This window comes from Podarcis liolepis (assembly GCF_965112155.1).
Source record: "Podarcis liolepis genome assembly, chromosome: 5".
NCBI classification, from domain to species: domain Eukaryota; kingdom Metazoa; phylum Chordata; class Lepidosauria; order Squamata; family Lacertidae; genus Podarcis; species Podarcis liolepis.
In genome coordinates, this window is record NC_139556.1 from 37,275,440 (window position 1) to 37,292,615 (window position 17,176).

The 17,176-nt window shown below is 41.3% G+C and overlaps 1 protein-coding gene across 2 annotated transcripts in view; it reads right to left on the minus strand.

Moving 5' to 3' along the window:
- PRKG1 (protein kinase cGMP-dependent 1) overlaps nucleotides 1-17,176 on the minus strand; it is a 634,135-nt gene that overhangs the window by 305,525 nt on the left and 311,434 nt on the right. For both annotated transcript variants that reach the window (XM_083503064.1, XM_083503065.1), the window contains one exon: nucleotides 7,026-7,139. In XM_083503064.1, the coding sequence (XP_083359190.1) occupies nucleotides 7,026-7,139 (114 nt within the window). The remainder of the gene's footprint in view (nucleotides 1-7,025; nucleotides 7,140-17,176) is intronic.

Genomic DNA, 17,176 nt, shown 5'->3' on the forward strand with positions numbered 1-17,176 from the left:
CCAACAGTGATTTACTGAAGGATAGATATTAGTGCTTTCCAGAATTCCCAGTGCAGTTTGAAAGCACACATTCTTCTTCAGGGGAAATGTTACATGTTTTATGCTTGTCGTAGGGTGGAAGCTGCTTCTATATTTTTCAGGTTTTTATTACCTAAAAAGAGAATGTCCGAATACCAAACGCATACAAGAAAGAAGAAAAAGTATATTGTGTCAAATCTCCCCCCTTACCCAGAACTTACCTGACTTTGGAATAGGAAAAGTGCTGATAAAATATTTTTACAAGCTTAAAGTCCAGAAATGGAAATATGGTTTTGATTTTCCCAAGGAGGAATGGCTAACACTTTTCAAAGCATGGGAAAAGAGATAAAGCTGCAACCAATTATGTTCATATAATCTTGAATCTGCACTCAGAACGCAACCGCCGTTGTTTGTTACAGTGTAAAGTGTCTGAACCCACATTATGCTGTACAGTTTTGCCATATTTGCTGTATTTGTCTACAACTAGAGAAGCTCCAGGTCCCAAAAGATTCCTAGGCAAAAATCAAAATTTAAAAACCATTGTTTTGCTCTTCTGCTTGCTTCTACACATCTAAACTATAGCATGTAGCCACTTTAGAGCAATCCAAATATAAATCTGGTCTCCTTTCTGTTGTTCAATCACAACGCCCCGTTAAGACTCAAAACATTTTTTGCTTATCGATGCTGTGCTTATTTGTCTTCTCCTTGACATTTTCTAATTTTTAAAATGCAATCTTTTCACCTGTTTAATTCCTCTGAGTCTCCATGCTTTGCAGCACTCTGATTTGAAAACCAGGCAGAAGTTAATGAAAAGTATACGTTGTGTTTGCCAGTTCATCTGATTCTCATTAAAGTTCTGAATTCTTTTGGAATGTTATGCAGTTGCAGAGAGATAATCTTGTAATACTAAGCTCTTGGACAATGTCACAAAGTGGTGAACTGACATCATGCTTGAAGAGGTAACAAGCTCAACATCTCTAAGAGCAGGCATAGGCAAACTCCAGCCCTCCAGATGTTTTGAGACTACAACTCCCATCATCCCTGACCACTGGTTCTGTTAGCTAGGGATGATGGGAATTGTAGTTCCAAAAACATCTGGAGGGCCGCAGTTTGCCTATGCCTGTCTAAGAGGCTTGTGCTGAACCACAGCCACATACTTATGGTTCTCTTTTACATAATTCACTGTTATCTTTTTGTAGGATCCCTATTCTTTACAGCACTTTACTGTTAGCTCTGGTTGGTGGGTTTTTTTTGCTTATTGGCTTTTAATAATAATAATAATAATAATAATAATAATAATAATAATAATAATTATTTATATCCCGCCCATCTGGCTGGGTTCCCCCAGCCACTCTGGGCAGCTTCCAGCAGAATATTAAAATACAATGATTCATCAAATATTAAAAGCTTCCCTAAACAGGGCTGCCTTCAGATGTCTTCTAAAAGTCAGATAGTTGTTTATTTCATTGACATCTGATGGGAGGGCGTTCCACAGGGCAGGTGCCACTACCGAGAAGGCCCTCTGCCTGGTTCCCTGTAACTTCGCTTCTCGCAGTGAGGGAACCGCCAGAAGGCCCTCGGCACTGGATCTCAGTGTCCTTAAAAGCTCAAAGTTACTTAAAAGCTCAAAACGTTTCAAGTAACAACATTTCTGTTTGCAATGCATTATACACACAGTGTGCAGGGGATATCTTACATTCGTGTGCCATGATCACAGCATTACACAGCTCTGACAGACTGAAATCATCGTCTTATTCACAGAGGAGCTATTGTAAGACCAAATGGCCATATCACTCTTCCAGAGGGCATCAGCTGTCCTAATGAGTTCCAACTGTGATATCGAGTGTAAGATTACGTATTCACTAAAAACTGCTCCGGAGGGAAGAATAAGACTTTTAGATATAGCATGACTGGAACAATGAAAAGGCCTTATCTACTGCATGCCCTATCACAGCTCAAACCTACATGATAAATGCAGCAGGAACTTGTCCTGCATTTGTATCTGATTCTTTGCTGTTCAGCAGATCAGAAGTGAACCTCATGTATACACAGCTGACTAGCTGGGGGGAAAAGCTGTCTCAAGGTTTTATAAGGATATTCCCACTGTGCTTTCCATTATGATAAATGACAATGATAGATTACTTCCCACCCACCCACATTACCCTTAATTTTTAAATTTTTTTGAAAGAACTATGCAATTACCGGTATATATTCCCACTATGCTGACTAACTTCAGGTTAGGTTTTCACCACTGACAATACTAAAAGAAAAGTGTGTCTGTCTATATTTTCTCTGAAAAAAATATTTGCTTATTTACTATACAGATATATAGCCCATGCATACTTACTATCCCAGGTGGTTTATGATAATTAAAATCACAACAGTAAAATACAGCAACAGTAACATCCAAGGCTACAAACCCAGCCTGCTTTATGGAGGCAGTGGTAAAAACACCTCAGGAAATCCTCACTGGATTCAGAAAATCTAACTAATTACTGGCCAGTTGCCAGTCTCACCTTCTTAGGCACCTTCTTAGATGAGATCTAGGGGCTCTTGGAGGAAACTGATTTTCTAGATCCATTTCAATTGGTTTTGTTTAATTTTCCCTAGATCCCCAGTAGTAAATGATGAAATCTTACTGGGAAACAAGGAACAGTTATTCTCACCTCCCCGCCCCACCCCCGGTGATGTTTTAGTTTCCAAATAGACACGACATAGGTTTCTAATTATCAGGGTACGTTGATCTCTTGACTTTCTCTGGAATGGTGAAAAATGAGTATAACACTGCAGTCGTGCTACTTTATTAGCACCACAGCTAATGGTGCCATTTATAATTTAATTGTTTACTATCCTGGCACTGTAGAATGTGTAATCTTTTGAATAATTATTTGGAACCATTTCAATCACAGGCAAAAAATTAGCAGTTAATCATCTGCCCTGATTTCTGCTTTCTCTTCCATACATCATCAATATCCGTGATATTTCCTTAATAGTCTTACATTGTTTAACTTGTTTTTTGCTGCTCTCTTTTTGAGTGGCTGGAGCAGGAAGAGTTATTTGTTATTTTTGTAAAGTTCAGAGAAGCTGAAAGAAGACTGCTCTTTCACTAAACCTCTGTAGGCAGTTTTGGTTAATTCAGGTGGATAATGTTGTTAGTTCTATACCTCTCAGATGACTGGGGTGCAGCTGTAATCATCTGAAGTTTCCCTGAACCTCCTTCCTTGCTAAGGCTGCCATTGCCACTATTGCTCACTATAAATAGTTAAAACAAAAACAAAACAATAATAGCTATGGGAACTCTAAGGTTTGTAGAAGTATGGGAAAAAAATGGGGGGGGGGGCTAAGGAGACACCCCCACCCCTAAATCTGTCCAACAAGAACTGAAAATGCTCGGCAGCCTCAGAAAGAAAAATGTTTAATTATTTATATATATTTTTTTCAAAACTCCAAAAATGAAAAGGAATGTAATGTAGTGTCCTATAACAGGAGCACACTATGCTGCAGCCTTTTGTTGTAGGTTCCACTTGTAGTGCAACTTCAAATGACTAACTAGTTTGGGGGTCAATATGATTTAATGAGATAAATAGATAATTCTGTAAGATGCTTATAATAACCAATTTGTATGTCTTTTACTGAATATGACAACTTGAGCCATGGCTTTTTTTCAGTTAGAATATCCATCTGTTAACAAGAAAAAAGATTAATATCTTATTTCTGAAAGATCAGAGAATTGCTTTTTATCAATAATACTTTATGTGCTGTCTTCTTTATTCTGAATTTGAATCAGTGACCCATCACTTAATATGAACAAATGGAGCTGTCAAGTGTAAAAACTAGCACAAAAGGAAACTGTTGAGCCCCACAAGCAGCACTCTTTATTTTATTCAGAGAGAAGGCTGGTGTGTGTGTGTGTGTGTGTGTGTGTGTGTGTGTGTTTGCATACTGATTATTTGGGAAGGGGGGGGGGACTAATGCAAGAGCAAGTGTTATCACATGCCAGTGACTGACTTGAATGGGAAGGCATGCAAACACAGCAGAGACACACAGGTAGCAATACTGTAAAGATATGAAACCACACATTTACAGATGCAGTGTATGAGCATGCAAGACATTGTTTTAGACATCAATGTCATGTGCTTTTTGAAGAGAAGGATGCAAAAAGTAAGAAAATTTTTTTAGGTGCAGTGACCTTTCAAAATCCAACTGAGTACCTCTCGGGCAAAAATATATATATGGATTGCTCCACTTCCAAATGTCATTCCCCTATTGTAATATTACACTGCAGTACCACTACCATTAGGGACGCGGGTGGCGCTGTGGGTTAAACCACAGAGCCTAGGACTTGCCGATCAGAAGGTCAGCGGTTCGAATCCCCACTACGGGGTGAGCTCCTGTTGCTCAATCCCTGCTCCTGCCAACCTAGCAGTTCGAAAGCATGTGAAAGTGCAAGTACATAAATAGGTACCGCTCCGGCGGGAAGGTAAACGGCGTTTCCGTGTGCTGCTCTGGTTCACCAGAAGTGGCTTAGTCATGCTGGCCACATGACCCGGAAGCTGTACGCCGACTCCCTCAGCCAATAAAGCTAGATGAGCACCGCAACCCCAGAGTCGGCCACGACTGGACCTAATGGTCAGGGGTCCCTTTACCTTTTTACCACTGCCATTGGGCAATACATGAGATGCACTGCATTTAAGGCCTCCTTGTTTCCTGTACAACAAGCCTAATTGCCATTGATTTGTTTAATCTATGCAACCTTCAAGACTCAAGTCATGCAATTTGCATGTACCGGGCCATTAAGAAACAACTGATTGTGCAGATGCTGTCCTCCCCACCAGTGGCGTAGCGTGGGTTGTCAGCACCCGGGGCAAGGCAAGTAATTTGCGCCCCCTAACCCGTGGATTTGCGCCCCCTAACCCTAACCCCCAGATGTTGCGCCCGGTGCGGCCGGCCCCCCCCCTGCACCCCCCACGCTACGCCACTGCTCCCCACCCCCGGCAAGCTGTGTGTTAGTTAGCTGAAGAAATAGCAGAGTTGGGTGGTGGAGGTTGTAGGAGGTGTTATATCACACAGGAAAAAATGTGTCCATTTTGAAAAAACAGAGGTCGGGGAGGGGGGAGCAGACAGATGGGGAAGAGTTGTTTGGAGCAAGGGTTCTTGGGAAGAGGGGCGGAGCCAGCACTCCAGGCATAGGCCGTGCAGGGCAGAGATGTCTGGGAATCAAATACTGGGCTGCTGTGAAGGACAGGATCCTCCTGAGATGTGAATGCTGTGAAATCTCTCTCTTTTGAAAGCTTCCAGTGTACATATGTGTAAATAAATCATATTTCAAAGATGCTGCAGACACTGCAGCACTTCATTTTCCCCAAAGGAACACCCTGGTTGAGTGTCAATACCCCTTGGTATCTTGTGCACTGCTCAGCAGAGGTTGGGGTGGCCAGTAATAATATTTTACCTTTTGTGGCATTTGAGAAAGCTTACAAAAAACTATTTACAAAAAGACAAAAAAACAAAAACCAAAGCATACTTAAATTAGTACAGAAGACCCAGCTAGATCCCAAAATCCCTTGCAAGCAGACTGACACCTCACTTCTTTAGGAAGACTAATAATGAGGAGCACTGATTAATTTCTTCCGGTACCAAAGCGACAGACCCTGAACTGTAAAGGTCCGGCTCTTTGCAGAACTTTAAAGTTACTCTGGAAGGTGAGAACAAGGTTTTAACATGCAACAGTTAAAGAGAAATGGTTCTGCCAGAACTGACAAACTTTTCGAGAGTATTTCAGGTTGCATTTTTGAAGTTGAATGCTTAACATTATCAATGTTTCCATACGGTTGCCAGCTGCATATTCAGAGTTGCAACAAATAAGCCAAGTTGTCTTTAGACAGAATAGACAGATGTTCCAGCCAGTTTCAGAGGCAATAGCAATAATGTAAATGTGTTAGTCAATAATGTTTCTTAAATAAGCTCTCTGCACTTCAAGGAATTGCATGTGTTTATCTAGAACTAGCAGAAACGCCTCCAAATGCTAACTGGTGACCTCCCTGTCAGAGCGAAGGAATATCAAGCTAATTACAATTATGACTGCCATTCAGTTATTTATGCATTAATGAGCGAGTGAAATTACAATGAAGTCACTTGTTAGCATTCTAAGTGGCATTGTGCACAAAGTCATTGCCTACAGAAGATGCATAATTGCCATCAGTTGAAACATCTATGGGGTGGAGGTGGGGAGGGATAAAACAAGTACAAAATTACTAACAAATATACTGCCAATTTCTCTTCAGAATTTCTCATTTCAGAATGACAATAGTTCTGGCCTCACCACCACTCCAGTTTAATGAGGAAAGAGAGTTGCTGTTAAATATCAGATACAAAACAACATCTTGAGAAGGAGGTGGCTGATAAGGGAGATGCTGTGAGGAATAATAGGTGTTACAGCACTGGCTGGCTATACACATTAACAGTTTCTAGCCTGTTTGCCCTAAGTATATGCAAAAAGAAGGGTATGCGAACAATGAAAAAGTAAGTGAGACTCTATATCTTTATCACAGCAACACTTCTATTCTCCACCAGCTCCTTTAGCTCATCTACTAGAGTCATCTAAGTTTTTTAAAATGCATTTCCCCCCTAATTTGCATAGGAAATGTAACAGTTTCAATTGCAGAAGCTTTTGAGAACTGAAGGAGGGCGGGTGCAGAATCTATTGACTGAACTTCCGAAACACAGATTCTGCAAACTGTCATATATCTAAACCACTTACTGTAAAACACCAATTTTTGTTGACATACGAAACATGAATTTCTATAGCATGCCATGATACACTCACTCTTCAAAGACCTTGGAAAGAGCAAACGTTCCTCAAAAATGTGTAGACCTGGAGCGTTTTTGTTTCTTTTTACATATACGAGCACTCCACAAAAACTGCTAACTGACCAAAGTGCGTCTGGACTGAATATCAGTATTTGTCAACATTATGACTTCAGGATTAAACTCCAAAATATCCTTACTTTTGACGGTGGCTGTCCGGGTACAGTTGTAAAGGATAGCGAGTTCCCCAAATACCTTGCCAGGTCCCATGGTGCACAGTTTCACACCTTCCTTTGTCACTTCAACCTTTCCATCTGTGAACAAAGAACAGTTCCACATCACAAACTTTTTATATCATTTAGAATTTGTCCTGCATAACATTTCATGAGCATGAGCTGCTGTAACAGGAGTGGGGAATTTGTGGCCCTTCAGATGCTGCTTCCATCATTCCTGACTATTGACCATGCTGGCTGGGCATGATGGGAGTTGGAGTCCAACAACATCTATATGATCACAGCTTCCCCATCCCTACCCTCTCACATTGCATAGATGGTGAAGAAATCAATGTGGCAATGATGCCATGCTTTACAGTGTAAGTATGCTTTGTTTTCCATTTGTTTAATCTTTCAATCTGTAGTTGAGGGAGGCACGTCCACATACATATACATTCTACATATCCAGAAATGATCCTCAAATGACATAAAACCAAAAGCGAATAAGGTTTGAAGATTGGGTAACTGTGCATTAAACAACAAGCAAACTTAGACACTAATTCTTAAAGTTGCAAAATTCTTAGGGAGACCAGATTGAATGGTAACAGTTCAGGGAGAAAGGGAGCCAAACAAGGCTGGTATCTCAGCCTCGCTGATTGAGTGACCCTGCAATCCCAACTCTCCCTCTGCTGTTGCAATGGTGAATGGCAGCTGAAAAGTGAGTTGAGGGAGTGGAGTCAAGTGCAGCTAGACTGAGCAGAACCAGCCTAGCTGTCCCTTTTCCTACTGTTTCTTAAGAGCAGCCTTTCCACCAGGCTGCAGCAGAGCCTGCAGCACTTTCTCAGCAGAGTCCATGGAATGGGCCCTAGTTCCCACCCCCACACCCTAAATAAACATATTCCTTGGCTGCCAAAGATGTAGACTCATAGTGTAAGAATCTGGATACATCATTTGGGAATTACTTTTTACTAATTCCAGGGACTGTAGTAAATAAAACAGACATCGAAAAAGTCTAGCCTCCCACTTTTTTTCTGAACTTGAAAAGACTGGACACTGACGTCTTCCCAGAAAGCACAAAACTCACATATTTTTTAGTTAAATGTCATGATACTCAGTTCAGCAAGCCCTCTTCTTATAAAGCAATCTAAGCAGCTAATTTTGGTCATTTTAAAAGGGGGAAAATCCTAATCCTTGTGAACATTCATCCATGAAGAAAGAAGCTGTTCTGAAAAGAAATTATTTTGACCCATTTCCATTGCATAATTTGCATTTTACGTTGTATTTGCATTCAAAACAATTAAACTAATTTTATCATGCCTAAAATGAGGCATTTCATATCTAGAGGCAAAAGATGCCATGGCCAATCTGTCTACTTCAAAGTGGCATGATACACCAATGTATTTGTATGCCTTAGGTTTGACTACCAAAAATGCCTTCCTTAGAGCCCACTTAATGTGGAGTGGCGCAATCACCATTCCTTTCTGAGCAAAAAATTTTTTTTGAGTAAATATGTTCTGCAGTTCTTCATAATTGAGGGAATTAATGTTACATCTGTGTAGAGTTCAAAGACCTGTGACCTCCCAACCAACCAGCAAGTCTGGCTTTTCAGGCACTCACTAAATATATAATTATCCACCACTGCAAGAGTAAATCTATACCAATCACAAGAAATTGGTGGCAGATATATTGCAACAGCCAGCCAAGGAACATTTCCATCTTTACAAAATTGAGTAACCCAGGTAAATTCAAATACACTGGGAGATCATTTCTGAAGCTATATGTATTTTAGAGAGTCTCCAGACTGCACTTACAGAAACACTGTGTACACAAGGAAACACTTGAGTACATGCAGGACCAAAAGGGTTCTTGGGTGAAGCATCAATGTGCTTAATGGCAGCCACATGTTCAAAGGTCTTTCCACAAAACGCAAGGTAAGGATGCCCCTTATCAAGCACTGAATAGCACCAACCATTGCTTGCTGGAGAATTCATGTGGGCAACCTCTGTCTTATGAATTTCCCAACCTCTATGTCTTACCATTATTATATAGCCTATATACCCCTATTTGGGCAGGGATAGCCTAACCTCTGTTGTCTACACTCTGCTGATCTCTAGGTTAGATTACTGCAATGCATTATACATGGGGTTGCCTTTGAAGATGGTTCAGAAACTGAAGCTGGTGTATAACTTGGTGGTCAGGTTCCACACCAGGGCAAGATTGTCTGAGCACATAACGCAAATCCTGGCTCAGCTGTTAGGCTACAAATTAGTTTTCAGGACCAATTCAAAGTGCTGGACCTTGTGCATCTCAGGATCCCAATACTTCAAAGACCACCTCTCCTCATATTAACTGACCCAGAACATCCAATCGTCATCTTAGGCCCTTCTCTGTGTGCCTCCCTCTATGGAAGGGTCCAGAGGCTGGCAACATGAGAACGGACCTTTTCAATGGTGGCTCCCTGTTTGTGGAATGCCCTCCTCAGGGAGACTCACCTGTCACCATCATTGCATATATTTTGGTACTAGGCAAAAACGTTTCTTTTCTGCCAGGCCTTTGGCTTTTGATTATCTGTAGCTTCCTTGAGTGAATGGGATTTTTTAAAATCCTGCCTTTTAAAAATATGAACACCATATATATATATGCTTTCGTAGATTTTCACGGGTACAGGAATGCAGGTTTTGGTGTCTTCGGGTGTCTTCCCGTGTAAGAGTTGGGGTGTCTAGGCGACGTTTCGACGAGGTCTCACTCGTCATCTTCAGGCTGGTGCTTTCGGCTTCTTGTTACTGGAACAGAGCAGGATCTCAGTGTTTGAGTTCCTATAAATACTGTTGAGGGGGTGTGGTGTATAGCCTCCAACGTTCTGGGCAGAGAGGAAGTTCCCAGGTTAGTGTGCCTTTTCTTCTTTTGTTCCTTAATTACTTGAGGGATATCTTGAGTGATTTCTTGAGTGATATTCTGAGTACCACTTAGGTGGGTCATTAAGTGTGGATTAGTTGCTAAAGCTTTCGTGTCTTGACCTCTTGAGCTTGTGAAGAGTTTTTCTGAGAAGATGGCTGTACTGCACTTAGTTGTGCTCTGGCTTGGCTTCGTGTATAGGGGCGAGCTGTGGTTTTGTGCCCTGTGCCAGCCAGATCTGTGTAGGGATTGCAGGGGGGTGCAGCATCCGGAGGTGCCACTATGGTTTGGCTACTGGATGGTGTCTGTAATTTATCTGTGGAGAGGGTCTGGGTTTGGGTCTGGTGTGGTTGATTGGTGATGGCGTTCTGTGTGCCTCTGGTTCTGGTGTCGGTTTTTGTGGGGAGGGCTAATTTCCAGATGTCTGGCAGGCGGGACGTGTCGTCACGCTTGTTCATGTTGTGAGGGTGTTTCTCTATCTCGATGGCTTCCATGATTATTCTCTTGTGGTGATGTTCCATGTTAAAGAGCAATTTGGAATCTGCAAAATTAATTTCGTGTCCTGTTTCTTTCATGTGTTGGAAAAGAGAGGAAGTTTTTTCTTCTTTTTTGACGGCATTCTTGTGTTCTGCGATACGTGCATTTATTCGTCTGTTTGTTTGTCCAATGTACGTGGCTGGGCAGACTTTGCAGGGTATTTCATAGACCCCTTGGTTTTCCAACTGGATTTTATCTTTGGGGTTTCTGAGGATATTGGCTATTTTTTGGTTGGTGCAAAAGGCTGTTTTGATATTGTGTTTATGGAGGATTTTGCTAATTTTATCTGTAGTGCCCTTGATATAAGGAAGGAGGGCCATGCCATTGTTTTCTTCTGTGTCTTGGTTTTTGGGGGGTGTTTCTTTTTGGATTAGCTTCGTAACCCTGTTTTGCTGGTATCCATTGGCGATTAACACATTTGAGAGATTCTGTAACTCAGTTGTCAAGTGGTCTTTGTCAGCCAGGCGTTTGGTTCTGGAGATGAGAGTCTTGGCTACGGAGTTTATTTGTGCAGGGTGGTGGTGTGATTGTGCATGTAAGTAGCGGTTGGTGTGTGTTTTTTTCCGGTAGATAGTGTGTCCTAGGGAGCCATCAGGTTTTTTGTAGATTAGGACGTCAAGGAAGGGAAGTTGGTTGTTGGCTTCTATTTCCATAGTGAATTGTATTTTGGGGTGTAGGCTGTTGAGATGTGTGAGGAAGCTATCTAGTTTTTCTTTCCCGTGTGGCCAAATTACAAATTACAAAATTACAACACGTACTTCATCCACAATGGACAAAGATACAAACAGATAGAAGGAGCACCTATGGGATCACCCCTCTCACCGGTCATCGCAAATTTGTACATGGAACACTTTGAAACCAATGCTTTAGACAAGTCAGAACACAAACCCAAACTTTGGCTCAGATATGTTGACGACACCTTTGTAATTTGGCCACACGGGAAAGAAAAACTAGATAGCTTCCTCACACATCTCAACAGCCTACACCCCAAAATACAATTCACTATGGAAATAGAAGCCAACAACCAACTTCCCTTCCTTGACGTCCTAATCTACAAAAAACCTGATGGCTCCCTAGGACACACTATCTACCGGAAAAAAACACACACCAACCGCTACTTACATGCACAATCACACCACCACCCTGCACAAATAAACTCCGTAGCCAAGACTCTCATCTCCAGAACCAAACGCCTGGCTGACAAAGACCACTTGACAACTGAGTTACAGAATCTCTCAAATGTGTTAATCGCCAATGGATACCAGCAAAACAGGGTTACGAAGCTAATCCAAAAAGAAACACCCCCCAAAAACCAAGACACAGAAGAAAACAATGGCATGGCCCTCCTTCCTTATATCAAGGGCACTACAGATAAAATTAGCAAAATCCTCCATAAACACAATATCAAAACAGCCTTTTGCACCAACCAAAAAATAGCCAATATCCTCAGAAACCCCAAAGATAAAATCCAGTTGGAAAACCAAGGGGTCTATGAAATACCCTGCAAAGTCTGCCCAGCCACGTACATTGGACAAACAAACAGACGAATAAATGCACGTATCGCAGAACACAAGAATGCCGTCAAAAAAGAAGAAAAAACTTCCTCTCTTTTCCAACACATGAAAGAAACAGGACACGAAATTAATTTTGCAGATTCCAAATTGCTCTTTAACATGGAACATCACCACAAGAGAATAATCATGGAAGCCATCGAGATAGAGAAACACCCTCACAACATGAACAAGCGTGACGACACGTCCCGCCTGCCAGACATCTGGAAATTAGCCCTCCCCACAAAAACCGACACCAGAACCAGAGGCACACAGAACGCCATCACCAATCAACCACACCAGACCCAAACCCAGACCCTCTCCACAGATAAATTACAGACACCATCCAGTAGCCAAACCATAGTGGCACCTCCGGATGCTGCACCCCCCTGCAATCCCTACACAGATCTGGCTGGCACAGGGCACAAAACCACAGCTCGCCCCTATACACGAAGCCAAGCCAGAGCACAACTAAGTGCAGTACAGCCATCTTCTCAGAAAAACTCTTCACAAGCTCAAGAGGTCAAGACACGAAAGCTTTAGCAACTAATCCACACTTAATGACCCACCTAAGTGGTACTCAGAATATCACTCAAGAAATCACTCAAGATATCCCTCAAGTAATTAAGGAACAAAAGAAGAAAAGGCACACTAACCTGGGAACTTCCTCTCTGCCCAGAACGTTGGAGGCTATACACCACACCCCCTCAACAGTATTTATAGGAACTCAAACACTGAGATCCTGCTCTGTTCCAGTAACAAGAAGCCGAAAGCACCAGCCTGAAGATGACGAGTGAGACCTCGTCGAAACGTCGCCTAGACACCCCAACTCTTACACGGGAAGACACCCGAAGACACCAAAACCTGCATATATATATATATATATACCAACTTTTACACGGGAAGACACCCGAGGACACCAAAACCTGCATTCCTGTACCCGTGAAAATCTACGAAAACATATATATATATATATATATATATATATATAGTTTACATTGTAACGTATGTGTTTAGTGTTGTAAGTCGCTTTGCACTTTTGTAAGAAAAGCAACCAATAAGCTTAATTGGGGGGGGGGGGAATAGCAATAAGCCCATCAGTTATTCAGTATAGCAGCTGTCTCCCCGCCCTGCATAGATTCACTAGGCAGTGTACATTCAAACTATATGGGCACACTAAGTCTATGCACAATTTGTCTGCCCATAGTAACTGTTCCTGTAGTGAGAGCCTGTCGCTTGGAGGCAGGGCTTACTGCTTGCACACACATACACATGCTTCATGTAAAGAATGTCTGAAGATCTCTATAGGAAACTGATCAACTTTTTGATGATTAGATATGCATATTTCTACAGTTAACAGTAATTTGAAAGCACTCCAGTTACAATAGTTAGTACCCTGATCTCTTTAAAAATATGCCTGAGGGTAAAATAATCCTATCTATCTATCTATCTATCTATCTATCTATCTATCTATCTATATCCTTGTTAGCTCGTTTATTATATACTATTCTGCAAGTTCCAAAAATATGTTGTACCAGTCAGGAGTCAAGCAACCAGAACAGAACTGCCGTAGGGCAATTTCTGCCATTGTAGAGCTGGAGGGGGGGGGGATAGATTTTCATTGCCTGCATCCTTACATTAGGCTTTCCAGATGAACAACAGAATTTTGCATAATTAAAGTCCCTTGTTTAAAACTGCCAGAAGCTTGGAACAAATGAATATAATCATTAACTCACTAAGTCAGGAGACTGCACAAATAATGTTGGACATCACAGGCCCCAACAGCACTCAGAGAAAGAAGAACAAATGAAAATAGCAATACAGTCACAAACTACCAGTAATGAACATTTTCATTAGGGAAGATAGTATGTAGACTATTCTTTCAGGATCCAGGTCCCAGGGAGAGCTGCTGCTGCGTTTTGACTACTGAGAAATGCTGATGTTTCTGGCTCGGCAAAATAGCCAAAGAATTTCAAGGAAGGCAAATTACTTCAGTAAGGGATGGTGAATTTTATCAAAGTATATGAAAATATATGAACACCGCTACCTCCCCAAGAACTAAACAGCACATGGAGTTAATCATGCGGTTTGCCCTCAAGTGGAAGATTTTTCTTTGCAAAATTCACAGGGGGCAGATTCGTATCAAGTTGGGTATTTTGAAGGGCCTGCGAATATACTGGAAAGTGACATCTCTGTTCCACTCTATTTGGTGAAGTCTGCTTGCTCAATCCAAATACAAGCTCTGATCCTCAAAAACCCTAACTCAATATGGAGGCAAAATCACACATTCTCTTGTCCTCCACAGTGAAAGCAAAAATAAACTAAGGGCTGCTTTTTTCGGTTATAGTGTGAACATTTGGTACTTTTAGCACATTCAGTCCATCCAATTAAAAATTAAATAACATCCTTAGCCGAATTGCACTTGTGTTTCTCTCATAAATTGGTCTATAAACTAAACAGCCCTATCACATTCTCATTTATTGTAAGGATATTTCCCCCCTTCCAATAATTAAATGGCCATTTTCTCCTTCTTGCAAGCACGGAGAAGGAAAAACAGATTAATAGACTCTGAGAATGTCAATTTTATAATGGCCAATAACCTAATGGTTTATTACTAACTTCCAGTTTTGCCGTTTAGGGTTAATATAGTTTTATGAAATCAAAACACTTATTGAGATCATTTTGATTCAAAAGCAGCTTTATCAATATATAGCATCTTTATTCTGGTTGGATTAGCAAAATAATTCTACTAATGTTGCTGCTATAATACAGGCCTGTACAGCTTGTAACCCACAAAATTAGATGCAGTCTATGAGCTATGTATTGCTTCCTCACTGATAATGACTATTTCCCACTCTTCACCCAGGGTTTTTTTTGGGGGGGGGGGAGCACTTCCCTACATGCACTGATATTGGTTGAAACCTTGCTCTGAAGCCCAGACCAACAACTACATCAGACATGAACTTTTCAGTGATGCCACTATCACTGTGGATCTGTCTTCTAGAGAAGGTTACCACTCTCAACTGTTTTTTAACTTTTCAGAAACTAACTCTGCACTGGTGTTGCTCTGAGCATCACACACAAAGTCCTGCCAGTCAAAATGGAAAAATTGGGGGAAGGGCTTTTTTTCTTTGCCAACAACTCCCTGTTTGTAGGGGGGTTGCATTCCAGGTTCTCAAAGATAGAATTTTATGTGCTATAATGTGCTTACTCAAACACATACAGAAATACAGATAGAAACCCTACTTCCTCTTCTCACCAACCTATTAGCTGCAGCAGCATAAAGTCTCCTCAGTTTAGTGACAGCTATTTTTCTTTTAGGAAGAAGCCCCACCCTGGAAAGAGTCTTGATTTGACACTGAGTATGCCTTGCAAAAACATTGTCTGAAATATAGAGATAGCAATAATCTAAGTTGATTCAAATCATCGTAAGTAGGAAACATCTTATCTCCCATATGTGCAGGTGATACTTTCACATTTAAATCTTTCTACGTGTCCAAAGCTCACAAATCAGGGAATAGGCTTCTTTCACCATGTTTTTCCTGCATAGTCTGCCAACATTCCTGATAGACCTATTTAGTTCCTTTTCCAGAAATTTACTTGTACAAAAGAGATGGGACCTCACACACCCATTCCATCAGGGCCCCTGGCAAAATAGCAACTCTTGGGTCACCTTTATGTAATACATTTTGGGGGAGGAATGAGGGGGCGATACTCAGCAATAAAGGTGCCATAGGCAGCAGGACAGCATGGATGCCATGGGCATAAAAAAGGGTGCTGGTGCTCCATATCTGTGAGTACTGTCACAAAAGACCCACTCTTTACGCATTTTTTGCTGACATTTCTTTCACTTTTTATTTTGCTCATTTTTTATTGCCTCTGACATCATTAATACTTAAGCAGCAATCCAGAAGCCCCCTGATGTTTCAAAACCATTCCATACATGGCATGTTAAGGAGGAATGAGTTCACTAAATGACGCACACAACTTGAGACTGAGTCCTGAGACTTTTAAGAGGTAACAATTTCAGATTTTTCAGCCCCCAAAGCTATATTACTGAAGGTACGCAAAGCTGAAATCTAATCTTATGAAGTCTAGAGGGGGAAAGGATTTAAAATATATAAAGGAAATAGGAGAGCTGAGCCTCAAAATCTGCAGGCAGAAGCCTGGGGGCACATAACAGAATTGGCAGCTATCTGGGAATACATACAAACACACAGTTAAAGTTGTCTTGCTGTTGAAAAATTCTAATGCAAAGCTTAGATGAGAGGAGTGCACTAAAGAGAGAGGTGAAGAAAAGTATTTGGGGGACACCAAATGCCCATTGAAGAGAGATGCTCTTCAGTAATTAGTAGATGGAAGGCAATATAAAAAGAAGTGTTTCTGAGAACTTGATATCACAATGATCTGCTTTATGATTTATTTATATTTTACTAAACGAGTGCAGAAAGAAGAAACACCATAGTGCATCTGTAGCAGCACAACCGCATGCTTTCATCTGCTCCAGCTGCAACAAAACATGTCTCTCCTGTATCGGTCTCTATAGCCACAGCAGGCAGTATAACCTTCCAACAGTTTGACGTCTCCCCCAAAGATGCATTCCTAAATTGTCTCCCAAGATAACAGATGCCAACAACTATGGGGAAGGGCTATAGCTCTGTGGCAAAGCATCTGCTGTGCATGGAGAATATCCCAATTTCAATCCTTTGCACCTCCAGGCAGGGCTGAACAACTTTAGCCTAGGATAACAACTAAGGGCAACCTTGCCCTGCATATCCAAAGCTGATCACTGAGATCATAAGGGGAAGCACTAACTGTAGTCCCCCATGGACCAGTAGCATGACTCACACCAATATGGAGTTTTTGGATTTCATAGAACTCCCTCCCAACAAATCAGGCAGGCACTGTCTTTGCTCAGTTTCAGATGCTTGGTTAAAACTGTTTTATTCCAGGGGTCCTTTGAACCATGAATGCTGCTCTGATTATTTAATTCCCCAATTATTAAATTATGTTTTAAATGTTCTATATTGTTTGTTTTTATTTTGTCAGCTGTTTTGGGACTAAAATAGTGAAAAGCGGGGCATTGTATACATTACAAAAATAAATAAATTCTCAGCACAATAATCCATAGTTCATAATGACACCCGAATGCAGCCA